The sequence below is a fragment of the Palaemon carinicauda genome, chromosome 4 (assembly GCF_036898095.1).
Source record: "Palaemon carinicauda isolate YSFRI2023 chromosome 4, ASM3689809v2, whole genome shotgun sequence".
In the NCBI taxonomy this organism is placed as follows: Eukaryota; Metazoa; Arthropoda; class Malacostraca; order Decapoda; family Palaemonidae; genus Palaemon; species Palaemon carinicauda.
In genome coordinates, this window is record NC_090728.1 from 85,141,576 (window position 1) to 85,156,315 (window position 14,740).

The 14,740-nt window shown below is 43.6% G+C and overlaps 1 protein-coding gene across 2 annotated transcripts in view; it reads right to left on the bottom strand.

Moving 5' to 3' along the window:
- LOC137640040 (programmed cell death protein 6-like) overlaps positions 1 to 14,740 on the bottom strand; it is an 82,573-nt gene that overhangs the window by 24,763 nt on the left and 43,070 nt on the right. Inside the window, exon 6 of one of the 2 annotated variants that reach the window (XM_068372418.1) lies at positions 9,935 to 10,047. The exons of the other annotated variant lie outside the window; for it this stretch is intronic. Within the exon in view, the coding sequence (XP_068228519.1) occupies positions 9,949 to 10,047 (99 nt within the window). The 3' untranslated portion in view covers positions 9,935 to 9,948. The remainder of the gene's footprint in view (positions 1 to 9,934; positions 10,048 to 14,740) is intronic. 2 annotated transcript variants of the gene reach the window in all.

Sequence of the window (14,740 nt, forward strand, 5' to 3'; positions counted from 1 at the left end):
TACCAGAGAATCAATGTATCGTGGTAGATTTTCCCCCAGTATTAAGTGCCTAGGCATTGACAAAACAGCAAAGTAATCTTAGATAAAGAACCATAGGGACGAAGTATCCTGCCCCCCTTGGCAGTGAAGTTCCCATGGGCTATGCCGACGTCAAAGTGGTATTGAAGGGCTATTCATCCTGAGAGAAGAACTTGAAGAACTTAGAGATGAAGCGGAATGTTTGGTATTTGTATAGGAACATTCTGAAATTAGACCAGTGGTGGTTGGGCACTGTGTATAGAGTTCATCTCTTGGTTATCAGAAGTAAGTATTCGTGTAGGAACCTTACTTAGTCAGGGTGAATATAATTTAGGATTAAACATCTTAAATTCTTCATAACCATAAGAAAGGAGGAATAAATAAAACTATGACAGGTATGTATTTCATAGTAAGTAGGAGCTGATAGAGACGCACAAGTAATAAAATAGAAATTTTATTTCACAATGCAGAAATTAAATAATTTACAGCAAAAGTAAAGTTCATTTACAGTAATAATAATGTACATAGAAATAAAGGCTTGCTCTTGAATCTGAAAAGGAATTTCAGGATATTAGTAGGTACTCGTTCTCGAGGAACGCAAGTCTTTAAATAAAACACATCATGCTCAAGGCATGCGGCACTTGTGTGACACTATGACATTTCACCTGGGATAAGAACAGTTATAAAAGCACTAAGTGTTTTTTGACATCAATATGAATCGCTCGAGGGTCAACATAGGCACCCGAAGAGTTAGAGTCCCAAGTAACTCACTGTTCTACGCAGAGTTAGGTGCAGGTTTCATAACACTACCTGCGGCTACCACAAAATGTTTGACTTCGTGCACTTGTTTCGCATAATGTTTAAAGAAAACTCGCGAGGACTTCCAGCCCGTGAAGTTTTTAAGGCTTTCAAAGTCCATGCTCTGAAAGAAATTCAGAGAAGATGCCACTTTTCTAGGATCATGACCAGCGGGTGTACTGTTCGGATCCGCTCTGCGAATGAAGTAGGTGATTTTCGCTCTTAATTGTTTCAGTGACAGGTCGCTGCCCGATGTTTCTCCTTTGAAGAGTTGGCCTCCACCAAAGTTCGAAGTTCTGCGAAGATAGACCTTGAGGCTCTCTACTGGACATAGAGAGACATCCTCCTTCAGGGGGCATATTCTCCAAGGGCCCCATCTTTTGGTGGGTAATTCATTTTTAGCGAGAAACGTCGGATCAGGGGAGAGGGTCACTTCTCCTGAATCGGTAAACAGGATGTGTCCTTCTTCTCTTGATAATGCCACTATTTCGCTGACTCGAGCTCCCGAAGCGAGAGCAAATAAAAATATAACTTTCTGAGTCAGGTCCTTGAGGGGGCATGAATCATTGTCCAAGTTGGAGGCGAAATGGAGTACCTTGTCTAGTGACCAGGAGATCGGTTTCGGTGGGGGTGCTGGACGTAGGCGAGCACATGCTTTTGGTAGTTTGTTGAAGATGTCGTTGGACAGATCAATTTGGAAAGCATATAGAATTGGTCTAGCCAAGGCCGATTTGCAGGTTGAAATCGTATTGGCTGCTAATCCTTGTCCATGAAGGTGAATAAAGAAGGACATACAGAAATCAATTGTGATTTCTTTAGGATTTTTTGCCTTGACAAAGGAGACCCATTTCCTCCAGGATGATTCATATTGCCGTCTCGTGGATTCGGTCTTGTATTCCTCTAGGAAGTCTAGACTTTTCTTCGAGATCCCAAACCTCTTCTTTGCGGCAAGGGAGAGAAAATCATGAGATGAAGGTCCTTGATTTTCGATGATGAAGCGAAGACAGTCGACTTCTGTACTTGTTGAGAGAGAACTGGGCCCGGGAGAGGGATCAGCTTGGGCTGCAGCTCCAGGACCAGGGGGTACCAGTTGCTCCGGGGCCACTTGGGAGCCACTAGGGCCGCTGTCCCTTTGAAGGTTCTCAGTTTGGAGAGGACTTTCAACAGAAGGTTGGTGGGAGGGAACAGGTAGATCTTGGACCATCTGTTCCAGTCCAGTGACATGGCGTCCACTGCTTCTGCTTTGGGGTCCTCGTACGGGGCTACGTACAGAGGAAGTTGATTGTTGTCGCTCGTTGCAAAGAGATCTATCTGAAGTTCTGGGACTTGGTGAGAGATGAAGGAGAACGATCTTGCGTCTAGAGCCCATTCCGACTCTATCGGGTTTGTCCGAGATAGAGCATCCGCTGTCACATTGCGGAATCCTTGTAGGTGAACTGCAGACAGGTGCCACTTCTTCTTCTCCGCCAGACGGAAGATTGGGAGAAGCACCTGATTTATCTGGGGCGATCTTGAGCCTTGGCGATTGAGACAACGAACTACCACCGAGTTGTCTAGGGTTAGACGGATGTGGATCGAGGGCGGCGGGGATAACTTCTTCAGAGTTAGAAGGACCGCCATGGCCTCCAAGATGTTTATGTGGAACGTCTTGAATAGTGGAGACCAGGTACCTTGAACCTGTTTCTGGTGGGAGTGACCTCCCCAACCTTCCAGTGAGGCATCCGTGTGGATGTTGAGTGATGGAGGAGGGTGTTGGAGAGGAATGGACCTTTTCAGGGCCTTTTCTTCCGACCACGGCTTTAGGAGGCGTCGCAGTCTGTTTGGAAGCCGTCTCTTGAGGTCTCTTCGAGCGATGGATGCCGAGCGTCTCCAGACTCCCGCGGCATCCTTTAGCTGTGCACGAAGCACTGGGTTTGTCACTGAGGCGAATTGTAGAGAGCCTAGAACTCGTTCCTGCTGTCGTCTTGAAATGCGTTTGGATTTCAGTAGTCGCTTGACAGACCCTGCTATTTCCTTCCTTTTCTTCTGGGGGATGGAAAGGCGGTGTGACTGAAGATTCCAGTGGATTCCCAACCACTGAAACTTCTGAGCTGGAGAGAGGCGAGATTTTTTCTCGTGGATCTTGAATCCCAGGTGTTCTAGGTACTGGGTAACTTCGTTGCAAGACTTTGCACACTCTTCGGGCGATGGAGCCCAGACTAGCCAGTCGTCGAGGTAGGCCATCACCTGGACGTTTCTTAGGCGGAGCTGTTGTACTATGGCATCCGCCAGTTTTGTGAAGATCCGAGGGGCCACATTGAGGCCGAAGGGCATGGCCCGGAAGGCGTAGCTTTTCCTTTGGAGTCGAAATCCTAGGTAGGAGGAAGCGTGATGGTTCATTGGAATGTGCCAGTAGGCATCCGCCAGGTCTATAGAGACCGTGTAGGAACCTTGAGGCAGAAGGGTCCTTATTTGTTGAAGCGTCAGCATCTTGAATTTGTTGTTCTCTATGAACTTGTTGAGGGGGGATAAGTCCAGAATGACTCTGAGTTTGTCTGAGTCCTTCTTGGGAACACAAAACAGTCTCCCTTGGAACCTGGTGGACTTTACCTTCCTTATCACCTTCTTGTTCAAGAGGTCTAGAACATATTCTCCCAGAAGGGGGGTTGATTGTTGGAAGAATTGCTGGAAGATTGGGGGTGGTTGAGTCCAACTCCAGCCTAGACCCTTCTTGACGATGCTGTGTGCCCAGGGATCGAAGGTCCAACGATCCTGGAATTGGCGGAGTCTTCCTCCCACCGGAAGCACTTCATTGCTTCTGGTGTCCCGAGGACTTGCTGCCTCGGCCGCTAGCTCCCTTTCCTCCTCTACCTCTGGAGGGACGGCGAGATGCGTCTTTGCTTGCACCCCTGAATGAGCCTCTACCTTTGGCATGAAAGGTAGTTGATTGTTGCTCAAAGGCAGGGGTGAAGACCGGTGACTGTGACAACACCGGTTGGGGGACCAATTGAAAGGTCTGTTGTGGTTGGGCAACCACTTGGGAGGTAGCGGGTCCCGGAAACTGACGTCTTTGCTGACGTTGCTGGGGTTTTGACTTTTGGGGTTTCCTCTTAGGCTGAGGTCCGTCGTCCTGAGAGGGTTTCCTTTTCCTGGACATGCCCCACTTGTGGAGAAGGTTCCTATTCTCCGTGGCGGCTCTGTCAGTGATTTCCTTCACAAGGTCAGAAGGAAACAGGTGCTTTCCCCAGATGTTGGAGGAAATCAGCCTCCGGGGTTCGTGTTTCACGGTGGCACCGGCGAACACGAATTCACGACAGGCTCTTCGAGCCTTTATGAAGTGGTACAAGTCCTTCATTACCGTCAGTAAGTGGGATTTGGAGAGTACCATGTAGTGATCTGGTACTCTAGTGTCACAGGCCATAACTTCCAGTTGGACTTGATGAGAAAGAGATGCCGCAAGCCTCTCCTTCGTGTCTTGTTCCCGGCGAAGGAGGTGATCGTTGAGCTTAGGGAGGTCTTCATTAAACTGACGTCCGGCGACGTCAGGATCGAGCCTTCCCACGACGAAAGTATGTTGAACATCTTTCCAGTGTCGAGCGTCAGGGGGGGTCACGATGGAGAAGGGTCTGCACTCCTCCAGTGCAGGGCAGGGTTTCCCTTCTTCCGCCGCTTTAAGGCATGCAGCTAAGGCCTTTTCCAAGAATGGAAGAACCGCAGTATCAGGTGCAACGTAAGTAGGGTGCTTCTTGCTCAATGCCGGAAGCTTAGAGCAGGTAAAGCCTCTACTCTTGAATGCGGAGGCTAGCATAGCCTGGGCCTTTGCGAGATCGAACACTATCTCTTCCTTAGGTTCGGTCTCTTCCTTCGAGGCAGGTTCGGAACGAAGCCGGACGTAACAGTCCGGGTAGGCCTCAAAGCTTGGGAAGAACTCTACATCTTCCAAAGGGACCGTGCCGATCTTATCACTGACAAAGATCCTGCCGGTCGCAATAACCATATGCTCTGCATACCTCCACGGGTTGGCATGAGAGCAAGCGGGGAGATCCTTGACCGAAATCTTCTTCGGCTCTCTGGATCCTATCATCGACCTGATGGACTCCTGGTTCTCCTTCAGCCTGTCGTCCATGACGGCTCTAATCAGCCGGATCAGTTCTTGAGTGGAAGAAGAAGGATCCGGAGTCGAGGAGGTAGACGGAATAGACATTTCCGTCGGTGTAGGAGTAGGAGGGGGGATGGACGAGGGAGCAGCCTCTTGCTCCGACTCGGTGTATTCCACCTTGTCTTCGTCATCTTCGGCTCCTTGAGCCATAAGCGTTTTCTCCATGTCTTCCGAGACATCCGAAATCTGTTCGTCATCTTCGGAATCCAAACGACACTCGTGCATGGACTGAGCCATGACTACATCAGGTTCCACCGTAATTTGGACAGTGGGGATCACGTCTTTGGGTACCACTGAGTCAGGGGAGGCCTTAGGGAACAATAGTGACCTCAGTTCTTCGGTGGCCAGGTACGGTCCGGTAGCATTTTTCTGGAAGCCACGCACCCACTTGCGCAGCTTTTCACAAGAAATGTCTCTAACCTCCGCTGAAGGAGGATTATGGAAGGCCTCAACTAGGTGAGCCTGACAGACCGTACAATCCAGTGGATTCCAAAACTTCAAATCCCCTTTCTTGTCTGCACAAGGGGCGTGAGTCCTGCAAGCCGTATGCCCGTAAAACTGCGGGCGTTTCACAGCGCAGAAGGCGAAATCACACTTCATCTGCTCCTCCTGTGGAAGAAAGAGAAAATGAGTATGGGGGAGTCATAAGAATGGCTCTTAAACTAAGTTAATATTAATTATTAATTTTAACTTAATGAAGGTGTGATGCATAGAGAATGAAAATAGTAAAGGAGAACATGCTCCATGCATCTCGCCCGGCTGGTTACCATAAGCTTGGTCCCTGGATAATCCGAGTGACCGAGGGCACTGGATATAATTCCCTAGAATTCCAAGTATTTTGGAATTCCATGGAAAAAACCAAGGACAAGATTGGGACCGAATTCATTCGGTTCCCAGTTAAGGGCCAGAAGGCCTCATTTAAAAGGTAACTGCTTCTGGCAACCAGCCGTGCTAAGATGCACATAGCATGCTGGAATTAGAAGAATGCAAAGAGACAGCATGATCACTAATAGAGCAGTACTAGGTACTGATCTTAATAGCAGAAGCAGCTTATCTGTTTGCGATATAGGGCTATCATTGTCTTATGATAGCTACAGGAAGGGGGTGCAAGTATTCTTGACGCCTCCGGGGCATCCGGCAAGCCGCCGGCATGCCGGAGCTCGCTCCAGCATAGATTCTGGCATTGGGACAGACAATGTTCAAAGTCAGTCAAATACCAGGATGGCGGCCGCCGGCACAACGGCGGCACGCCGGCAGGGAGCGGCGGCTCCGGCAGTCGGAGGATGCCAGATTGGTGACTGGGATAAGGATGGTTAAGGCTGTACCGGGTTGCCGGCAGTATATGCCGGCACTCCGGCGGCCGACCGGCAAGCGGACGACAAGCTAGGAGGAGGAGAGCCGCCGGTAGTAGCCGGCGGCAGCCGGCAGTCCCTCGGTACACGGGGGGCTGGCGGCAAGGTTAGGGAGAGTCACCAAGTAGGAGGCAGGTATTGCCGACAGTAGAGGCGGCAAGAGACCGGCACCCGGATAGGGAGAGAGACAGGGGGGGAGGGGGGAAGGGATGTAGGAAGTACCATCAGGATTCCAAACATCCCTCCCCCTCCCTGAGGGGGTGTACCCATGATAGAGGCAGGCTCTAACATCCATGAGCAGGGGTCACTAGGGACCGGGAGCAAGGTAGCCCAAGGGAGGGCTAGGGAACACCCAAGGGGGGGGGAGACTCCCATATGCAGAACTATACTAGTAACTAACCTTATAGGACACTATGAAGGTATATGTACCAGAGCGGACTGCACAAGGAAGCTCGGGTAGCCCTACTATTCCACCCTAAGGAGGAGTTGTAGGACAGGGGACAGATGGGTATAAACTAACCTAAGCATAGGCTAGGCTATACAAGAGATAGGTGGGGAGGGAGAAGAGAGAAGTCTTCCCAGGAAGGGTTTCTGTACCAGAGCGGCCACTAAGGAAAGGGAGGACACTCCCTAACCTAAGATCAGGCAGATCAGCTAAAACGGTGCAAGAGTACAGTTTCAGCATGGAACAGAGAAACCTTCCTAACCTAACCTAGAACAGGGCTAAGAGTCCTGAACTAGGAAAGGAAGAAGACATATCGCTATCGCAGGAAAGTCATAGACTATCCTAGCCATAGAGGTAGGCTAGCCTAACCTCACTCTCGGACGCAACCCTAAAGGGGGTTCATTCCTTTAGGGAGAACAGAGAGGCGATATATACTCTATTAGACAATTAATCCCTTTACTCAGAAAAGGAATCAAGGCTAAATAGAGGGAATGCCAAGGCAGGGGATGAAGGAAGCATATAGGGGTCCTAACATTAGGTTAGGCTAGAAAGAGTCACTGACTAGCCTATCCCCTATATGGTCCCTGAAGGCGAAAACATTTGCATCACTGTCAAAAGTATTGTAAAATAATGCCACTATCTTCATAACTTAGTCTAGGATCACTAATAAATCATGCATGAACACTTGTATGTAGGCTCCTGGCCTGGGGGCTATAGTAGCCGACTGGTATGAGGTCAATCGATGACCGATAAAAAGCGTCTAAACACGATATAAAAGTTCCTAGCTATGAAGACTAAATAAACTAATGTATTCGATTAGTATATAATGCCGGAAACGTTGTTGTGGCTAACTAAATAAGACATGCATAACAACAACGACGCCATAAAATGGCGGGTCCGGTAGAGGCACAGCTCTGCCACAAAACAGCAATTATCTCGAAAAGTAATATTTACTTTACGGCCAGAGCTTAATTAAACAATACTGGAACCTTGTACTCAACTTTCCAGAAGAAGGCGAGGCTGAAGGTAACGACATAGCGAAGATGCAAAACGATAAAGTTAACACAGGGAAAATCCGTCTAAGTAGGGCAGCTACTAAACAAAGGATGAAGACGGGCGTGACGTCATTAGAGCAATGGCGTCCGTTTGTTTACGTCTCGAGTATCAGTAGTAGCCACGAGTGAGATTAGCTGTGGAACGGCTCCCAGCTATTCTCAGTCCTTACACACCGAAGCATTAACTCTGTTCGGGGTGAAGATAGCTATGTGGCGCGTTCAGACATGCGCGTCCCCTGTTGTATTACGATGTCTTAAGGGGAAACCTTTGAGATACTCGCTCCAGAAGTTAGAATTCTGTGATAACCTGTGGTTAAATTCTCTGGGAATATCTTAGTAGTCTTATACCCAAGGAAGCTACCAAAAAGGAACCTTCCATCAGGACGCCATGGCTTGAGCCCAAAAAAAATAATATCATAAATATCAGTTAAATGAGATCTGTAATCTTTCTAGACCAAATTGGATATATTTCGAGGATTTGTTACATTGAGTGAAAGTTCAAGCAGGAAGCAACCTAAGGGAACAGACGCGTGTATCAGGGCTTTATAACTAAAATTAAATAAATCTGTGTGTGAGATAACACTTCTCAGATCTATAAAGTGGATCGATTCGAGGTCATGATAAGTTATCTTGGATATTCATGGACTGACAAGAATGATTCAAAAGTTGAACTTGAAGAACCTTTCTATAAACATTATGACTTGATGGTCTGGTTGAAATATCTTTTAAGGGTACCCGATTATCATAAAAATTATAACTTTGTGGTCTGGTTAAATACTTTCATAACTAATAACTAGCCTATACTGGAAGCCCAAATAACTAACGACAAAGAAACAGGGCCATTACGAAAATATATATTTTTAGCAATAACGGCTACAATTTACTTTTTCTTGTATGTCTGTTTAAAAGATATAAACTTTTGTGTAAGTGACTAATCTTTTGTGTAGTTAATAAAAACTTGTAAGCTGAGACAAGAAAAGCATTCTATGCTTATGATCTATTATCATTTAATAAACTATCATGCAGTTGAAAAATATACTAAAAGCTAATTTTTGATAAGAAAAACATGTATGGTGTCTTTTTCTAACCTCTAGAAAATTTTCCAGTCATAAATATTACAAAAGCTTTATATGCTATGTTGATTTCAGCCTAAACAATCACAGCACTACTTAGGAGCTAAATTTAATCACATTTTGATATTCATAAGCAATCTTTAAACCTAATATTGTTAAAATTATTTTACCCCAGAACTTGCAAAATATGTGCATATACTGTACTTCAAACCCTTTTATAATTAGCTTAAACTGAGTGTACTTAAAAAAAAAAATAATAGTTCATTAATTTTTTGTGTTTAGTACAATTGTAGTGCAATACAAATTCATTAGAAATACTATTCTAAACAATTATTTTTGACAATAGAAAAATATAAATTATCCTATGCCTAAGCAAGTGTGGTGTGCAAAGAATTTCAGAATATCTCCATGTTACTTATTACAATAAAATCATTTAACGAGATCACTAAGTCACACTTCTACTGTAGAATATCATAAGCTTGCGGTTGAGACTTTTCTTTCAAGAGATATGAAAAATGGAGCAAAGTAATATTACAGTAAGTTTAACAGTCAAGGCATATGGGATACATGACAGCAAATGAAAAATTGAAAGCAATAAAGCTAGAGTTAAACGGATGATACAAGGAACCTTTAATTTTGTCTATATCTAAAGTGAGCCGAGTATTTAAGGAATTTCTGTACTGTAGATGCTCCGATCTTACAAAAAAATTGAATTCTTCGATCAAGGAATGAATGTTTTTTAAAAGTCTTAATTCAAAAAACATGAATAAAAAATATCCATGGCCTCTTAAAACATATGCATGCAAATTTTGGTGCTGAATATTTTTAATACAGTATTGATGGTGCTGACTTTTTAAAAATCTAAACATACCTTCTACTTTTAGTTGGTTAATACTCCAATTTCTTTCTCAAATAACACCAGTAGCTGTAGACCTCTTGAACTTAATTACATTATTTCCTAGAACCTAACTTGAATCCAGTCTAACAAGCACCCATCACCTAGCTGTTAAACTTCACCAATATTCTACAGTGCTCTTAATAGATATATTACCGACCTCAGAACTCGACTTTACAATATTTTCGCTACAGCAAGTAAAAATTGTTCAAACGAAAAAGTGCCAGTTCCATTTTGCTCCTGATCATGTTGACGGAATTCTGAAGTCAATGTCTGGAAGGATGGAAGTAAAGCAAGGTTACAAATTGTAAGACTTCCAATTACTCACTAATTTTTATATCATCCTTGCTAATTCCAGTGCTACGTAAGACATGGCCCTTTATTATTCAAATTTTGATATCCATTATATTCAAACACACACATTACATGTACCATAATCTTCTCATAGGTTATGCAAAAAGAAAAAAAAAAAACTCCTTCAGACTTCATATAACATTAACAGTTATAATATATTGGTTATTGATGACTTAAGAGATGTTCACAGCATGTGAAAATCTCAGATAGAACAATTCAGACAAAAGACCCCTCATTCAAATGTACCTGATTTGAGGTAGTGAAAGGTGTGGAGCTGTCCATCACAGAATTAAGCCAGCAAATGATGGCACCATCAAGAGATTAGTAGGTAAACTCTAATTACGTGAAAGGAAAATGATCCTTGTGTGCCTGAGTAATAATAATAAAGTTGGACAAATGCAAAAATATTCCTAATAATTAGTGTAACCTGTGTAAGTACTGTATATAAGACACTTTATATAAAGAAAAGTATGGACTCTTGATACTAAATGCCTAATAGAGGTTATGATGTCTAGCAATGAGCTCTCCATTATTAAGAAGTTAACTTTAAAAATTACAAGGGCATCTTGTTTTTAACATACAGTTACCCATTAAGTTGGCAACGCAACATAGTGATACCTTGGGATACAAAGGTTTCTGCATACTAAAAATTCATGATATGAAGTGAGATATGAAGAATTTTTCGCATCATATTACGAAAAAAATTTGTGATACGAAACAAAGTACAATATGAGATTCGCCCGGCCACCAAAATTCGCGCGCTGCTAGCTGGTAAACTCCCCACTATCCTCCCATGCTCCCACTGGTTATTTCCCTACTCTGATGCTGGTTGCCATCATAAGGTCCGGGTCTCTTATTGGTCAACATCTAACCCAACATGCATCTACATACATCTAGGCGTTCCTCGACAATTTCGTTTCGGCAGCGTTATCGTTCATATTGAATTGGTGTTTGTGATTTCACTTTCCTGCCTTTAGTTACTGTACTGTATCGTGTAGTGATGGTCAATTTGTACGTTATTAGCCATGTGTCCCAAGAATGTTGTTGACGTGCAGGGAAACAAGATGATGATGCTTTCTATGGAGACGAAACTTGAGATAATCAAGAAGTATGAGGCTGGCATGCGGTTAAGAGTGATGGCTAAGAAATATGGCCAAAATCCGTCGATGATAGGTACCATCCTCACACAGAAGGAAGCCATCAAAGCAGCAATACCTTCTAAGAGCATGAATGCGTTCTCCAGCAATAGGAGCCACGTCCATGATGAGATGGAGAGACTGCTTCTCCTTTGGATTACGGACAAGCTGTGTCTTTCACATAGGCCTAGCTGAAGCCGAAAAAGTTGACAATCCTGAACCTGTTGCGCTACCTGAGGTTGCTGAGATCATTGCACTCGGGAGGTGCATGGATAGGGCAGTCGATGAGAACGACATTATTGAGCTTATCGAGGAGCACCAAGAGGAGCTTACAACGGATGACCTGAAAAAGTTGGAGGCCATGCAACTGAAGGTCATTCTAGCGGCGAGGAGGAGGACCCTATGACAACGGGAGAAATTAAGGAGGCTCTAGCTGCTCTTAATATGTTGCAAACTTCTGTAGAAAAGAGACACCCCAAAAATGCTTACAAAAATTATCTGGTTGCGCAGTTTAATGAAATTTGCCTGGGTCGTTTCAGGAACATTTCAAGGAAGCAGAAAAAAAGCTTCCTTGGATAGTTGTTTTTTTAAAGAGGCAAGGAAGCTGAAAGTGATCCGAAAAAACAGAAAAGAGAAAGTGATGAAGAAATTGAGGAAATTTAGAAAGTAAAAAACATAAATAATAAAAAAAAGAGGCGGAGCTCGGGGGGGAGAGTGACTGTTCCCCACACTCTAGTTTTGAGGTGCTTGAATGTGCGTGGATGTAGTACGATAGAGAGTAAAATATGTGAGATTGGAAGTATGTTTAGGAATAGAAGGATGGATATACTGGCTTTGCGTGAGACAAAGATAAAAGGGAAAGGTAGTGATGTTTGGTGAAATGTCTGGTAGGGTGTCTGGGATTGAAAGGGGAAGAGCAAGAGAAGGTGTGGTTTTAATGCTGAGTGAATGGATGACAGGTAAAGTAGTGGAATGGAGGGAGATATCATCTAGGTTAATATGATTAAGGGTTAGGTTGGGTAGGGAATGTTGGGCTTTTGTCAGTGCGTATGGGCCAGGTTATGAGAATAGTGAAGAAGAGCTGAATGAGTTCTGGAATAAATTAACTAGGTGTGTAAAAGGACTGGGTAGAAGGAATTATGTAGTAGTCATGGGTGACTTAAATGCTAAGGTGGGCGCTGGAGAGGTAGAAGGTGTCATTGGGAAGTATGGCGTACCAGGTGCAAATGAGAGTGGTGAGAGACTGGTAGATATGTGTGTTGAGCAAGAGATGGTGATAAGTTCTAGCTTTTTCAAAAAGAAAGATAAAAACATGTATACATGGGTAAGAGTAGAGAACCAGTGATACAAAGGAGCTAACCTGAAAATGCACTTTTTTTTTCATTTTTTATGAAATGTATCGAAGAGAAATTTTGTTAAGCCATGGTAACATCATGGGGTGGCAAGTGTCTTCTCTTGTTTTAGACGATGTTGTGGCCTTATTAGTAACGTCTTTGTCTGGTGATTGCCAGACGCGGGTTCGAGTCCCCCTCAAATTCGCTAGTTCCTTTGGTGTCTGCAACCTTACCATCCTTGTGAGCTAAGGATGGGCAATTTTGGGGAGCCTATAGGTCTACCTGCTGAATCATCGGCAGTCATTAACTGGCCCTCCCTAGTCGTAGCTTGGGTGGAGAGGGGGCTTGGATGCTGATCATATGATACATGGTCAGGAGAGGTAGAAGGTGTCATTGGGAAGTATGGCGTACCAGGTGCAAATGAGAGTGGTGAGAGACTGGTAGATATGTGTGTTGAGCAAGAGATGGTGATAAGTTCTAGCTTTTTCAAAAAGAAAGATAAAAACATGTATACATGGGTAAGAGTAGAGAACCAGTGATACAAAGGAGCTAACCTGAAAATGCACTTTTTTTTCATTTTTTATGAAATGTATCGAAGAGAAATTTTGTTAAGCCATGGTAACATCATGGGGTGGCAAGTGTCTTCTCTTGTTTTAGACGATGTTGTGGCCTTATTAGTAACGTCTTTGTCTGGTGATTGCCAGACGCGGGTTCGAGTCCCCCTCAAATTCGCTAGTTCCTTTGGTGTCTGCAACCTTACCATCCTTGTGAGCTAAGGATGGGCAATTTTGGGGAGCCTATAGGTCTACCTGCTGAATCATCGGCAGTCATTAACTGGCCCTCCCTAGTCGTAGCTTGGGTGGAGAGGGGGCTTGGATGCTGATCATATGATACATGGTCAGTCTCTAGGACATTGTCCTACTTTCTAGCACAATGTCACTGTCCCTTGCCTCTGCCATTCATGAGTGGCCTTTAAACCTTTAAACAGCAGAAAAAAGTCTGATAGCTTTCACATCCACCAGAGATATTTAAATCAGTCATATAAGTAGAGACTGAGGAACCAAATCTATTGCATGCACATTATTTCGGTTGTCAGAAAAGCCTATTTAATTTTATTTTATTCCACCACAGAGCCTTGTGATATCCAAGGAATAAAAGTTGAATAATAAAACCCAAATACCAAAGAATATATCAAAACAAAATCAAGCTGGGTTTCTTTTAAAGCTTTTAATACATAAGACCCTGACAGCAATATCAATTATAACTAGTCTATATCTGGAAGTCATTTGAAGTCAAGAATTGTACCAGGAGTATGATAACACCACCCTATGATAAGGGCATAAGAATATTGCACTGTTTATCCTGCGTGTCGCAGAAAGCCACTAAACGGACAAGTGCTGCCTTAGTGTTGCTGTTTACCAAAAACCTAAGCCCACTGCTTTTAACTGTGGAAACTGCTGCCTTGCAGTTGGACTGCCTAGTCAAATGTTATGCCTACTGCCAATAACTGTGGTTGATGACTGCAAGTGCATGCAATAGTAAAACCCCTGTGCCAAATTATTGACTAAACATGATGCTATTATGGTGCATCAAGCAACCGAGGGTCCCTCAATGTAGTGAAAACATTGGTTAAAGAAGATCCTGAGCATGGCATCATAACAAATGATGAAACGGATTAAACAACCCCAAATACTTGGTTAAAGGCATATTTTAACCCAACAATGACTGCATACAACCACTAACATTAATGATCAATGGCAAAGCAGAAAAATAGAGATGAATATGTATTTTGGTGTTTGTACTGTAGATTCTTATTCAAAACATACTAATAAAGATTTAGAATACTAATAAGAATGTGTGAGAGCATTATTTATGTGTTGATCATGTTGTTGATGATGTTTTTGTTATTTGCAGGAATGAGATAGTAGCTGGACTGCTAAAGTTACAATTCAACATATTTCACAAGATCTATCAAAACTAAACCACATGGACTTGGAACCCTAATCACCTAATTTCAAGATGGAGAGAATGTTATGCATAGGTCCAATTAGAGCATTACATGCATACATGTCAAATAATTTCAATCATACATTTAAAATACTATTTCTGGGCTCAACCTGTGTCGCTCCATGAAATGCTCCT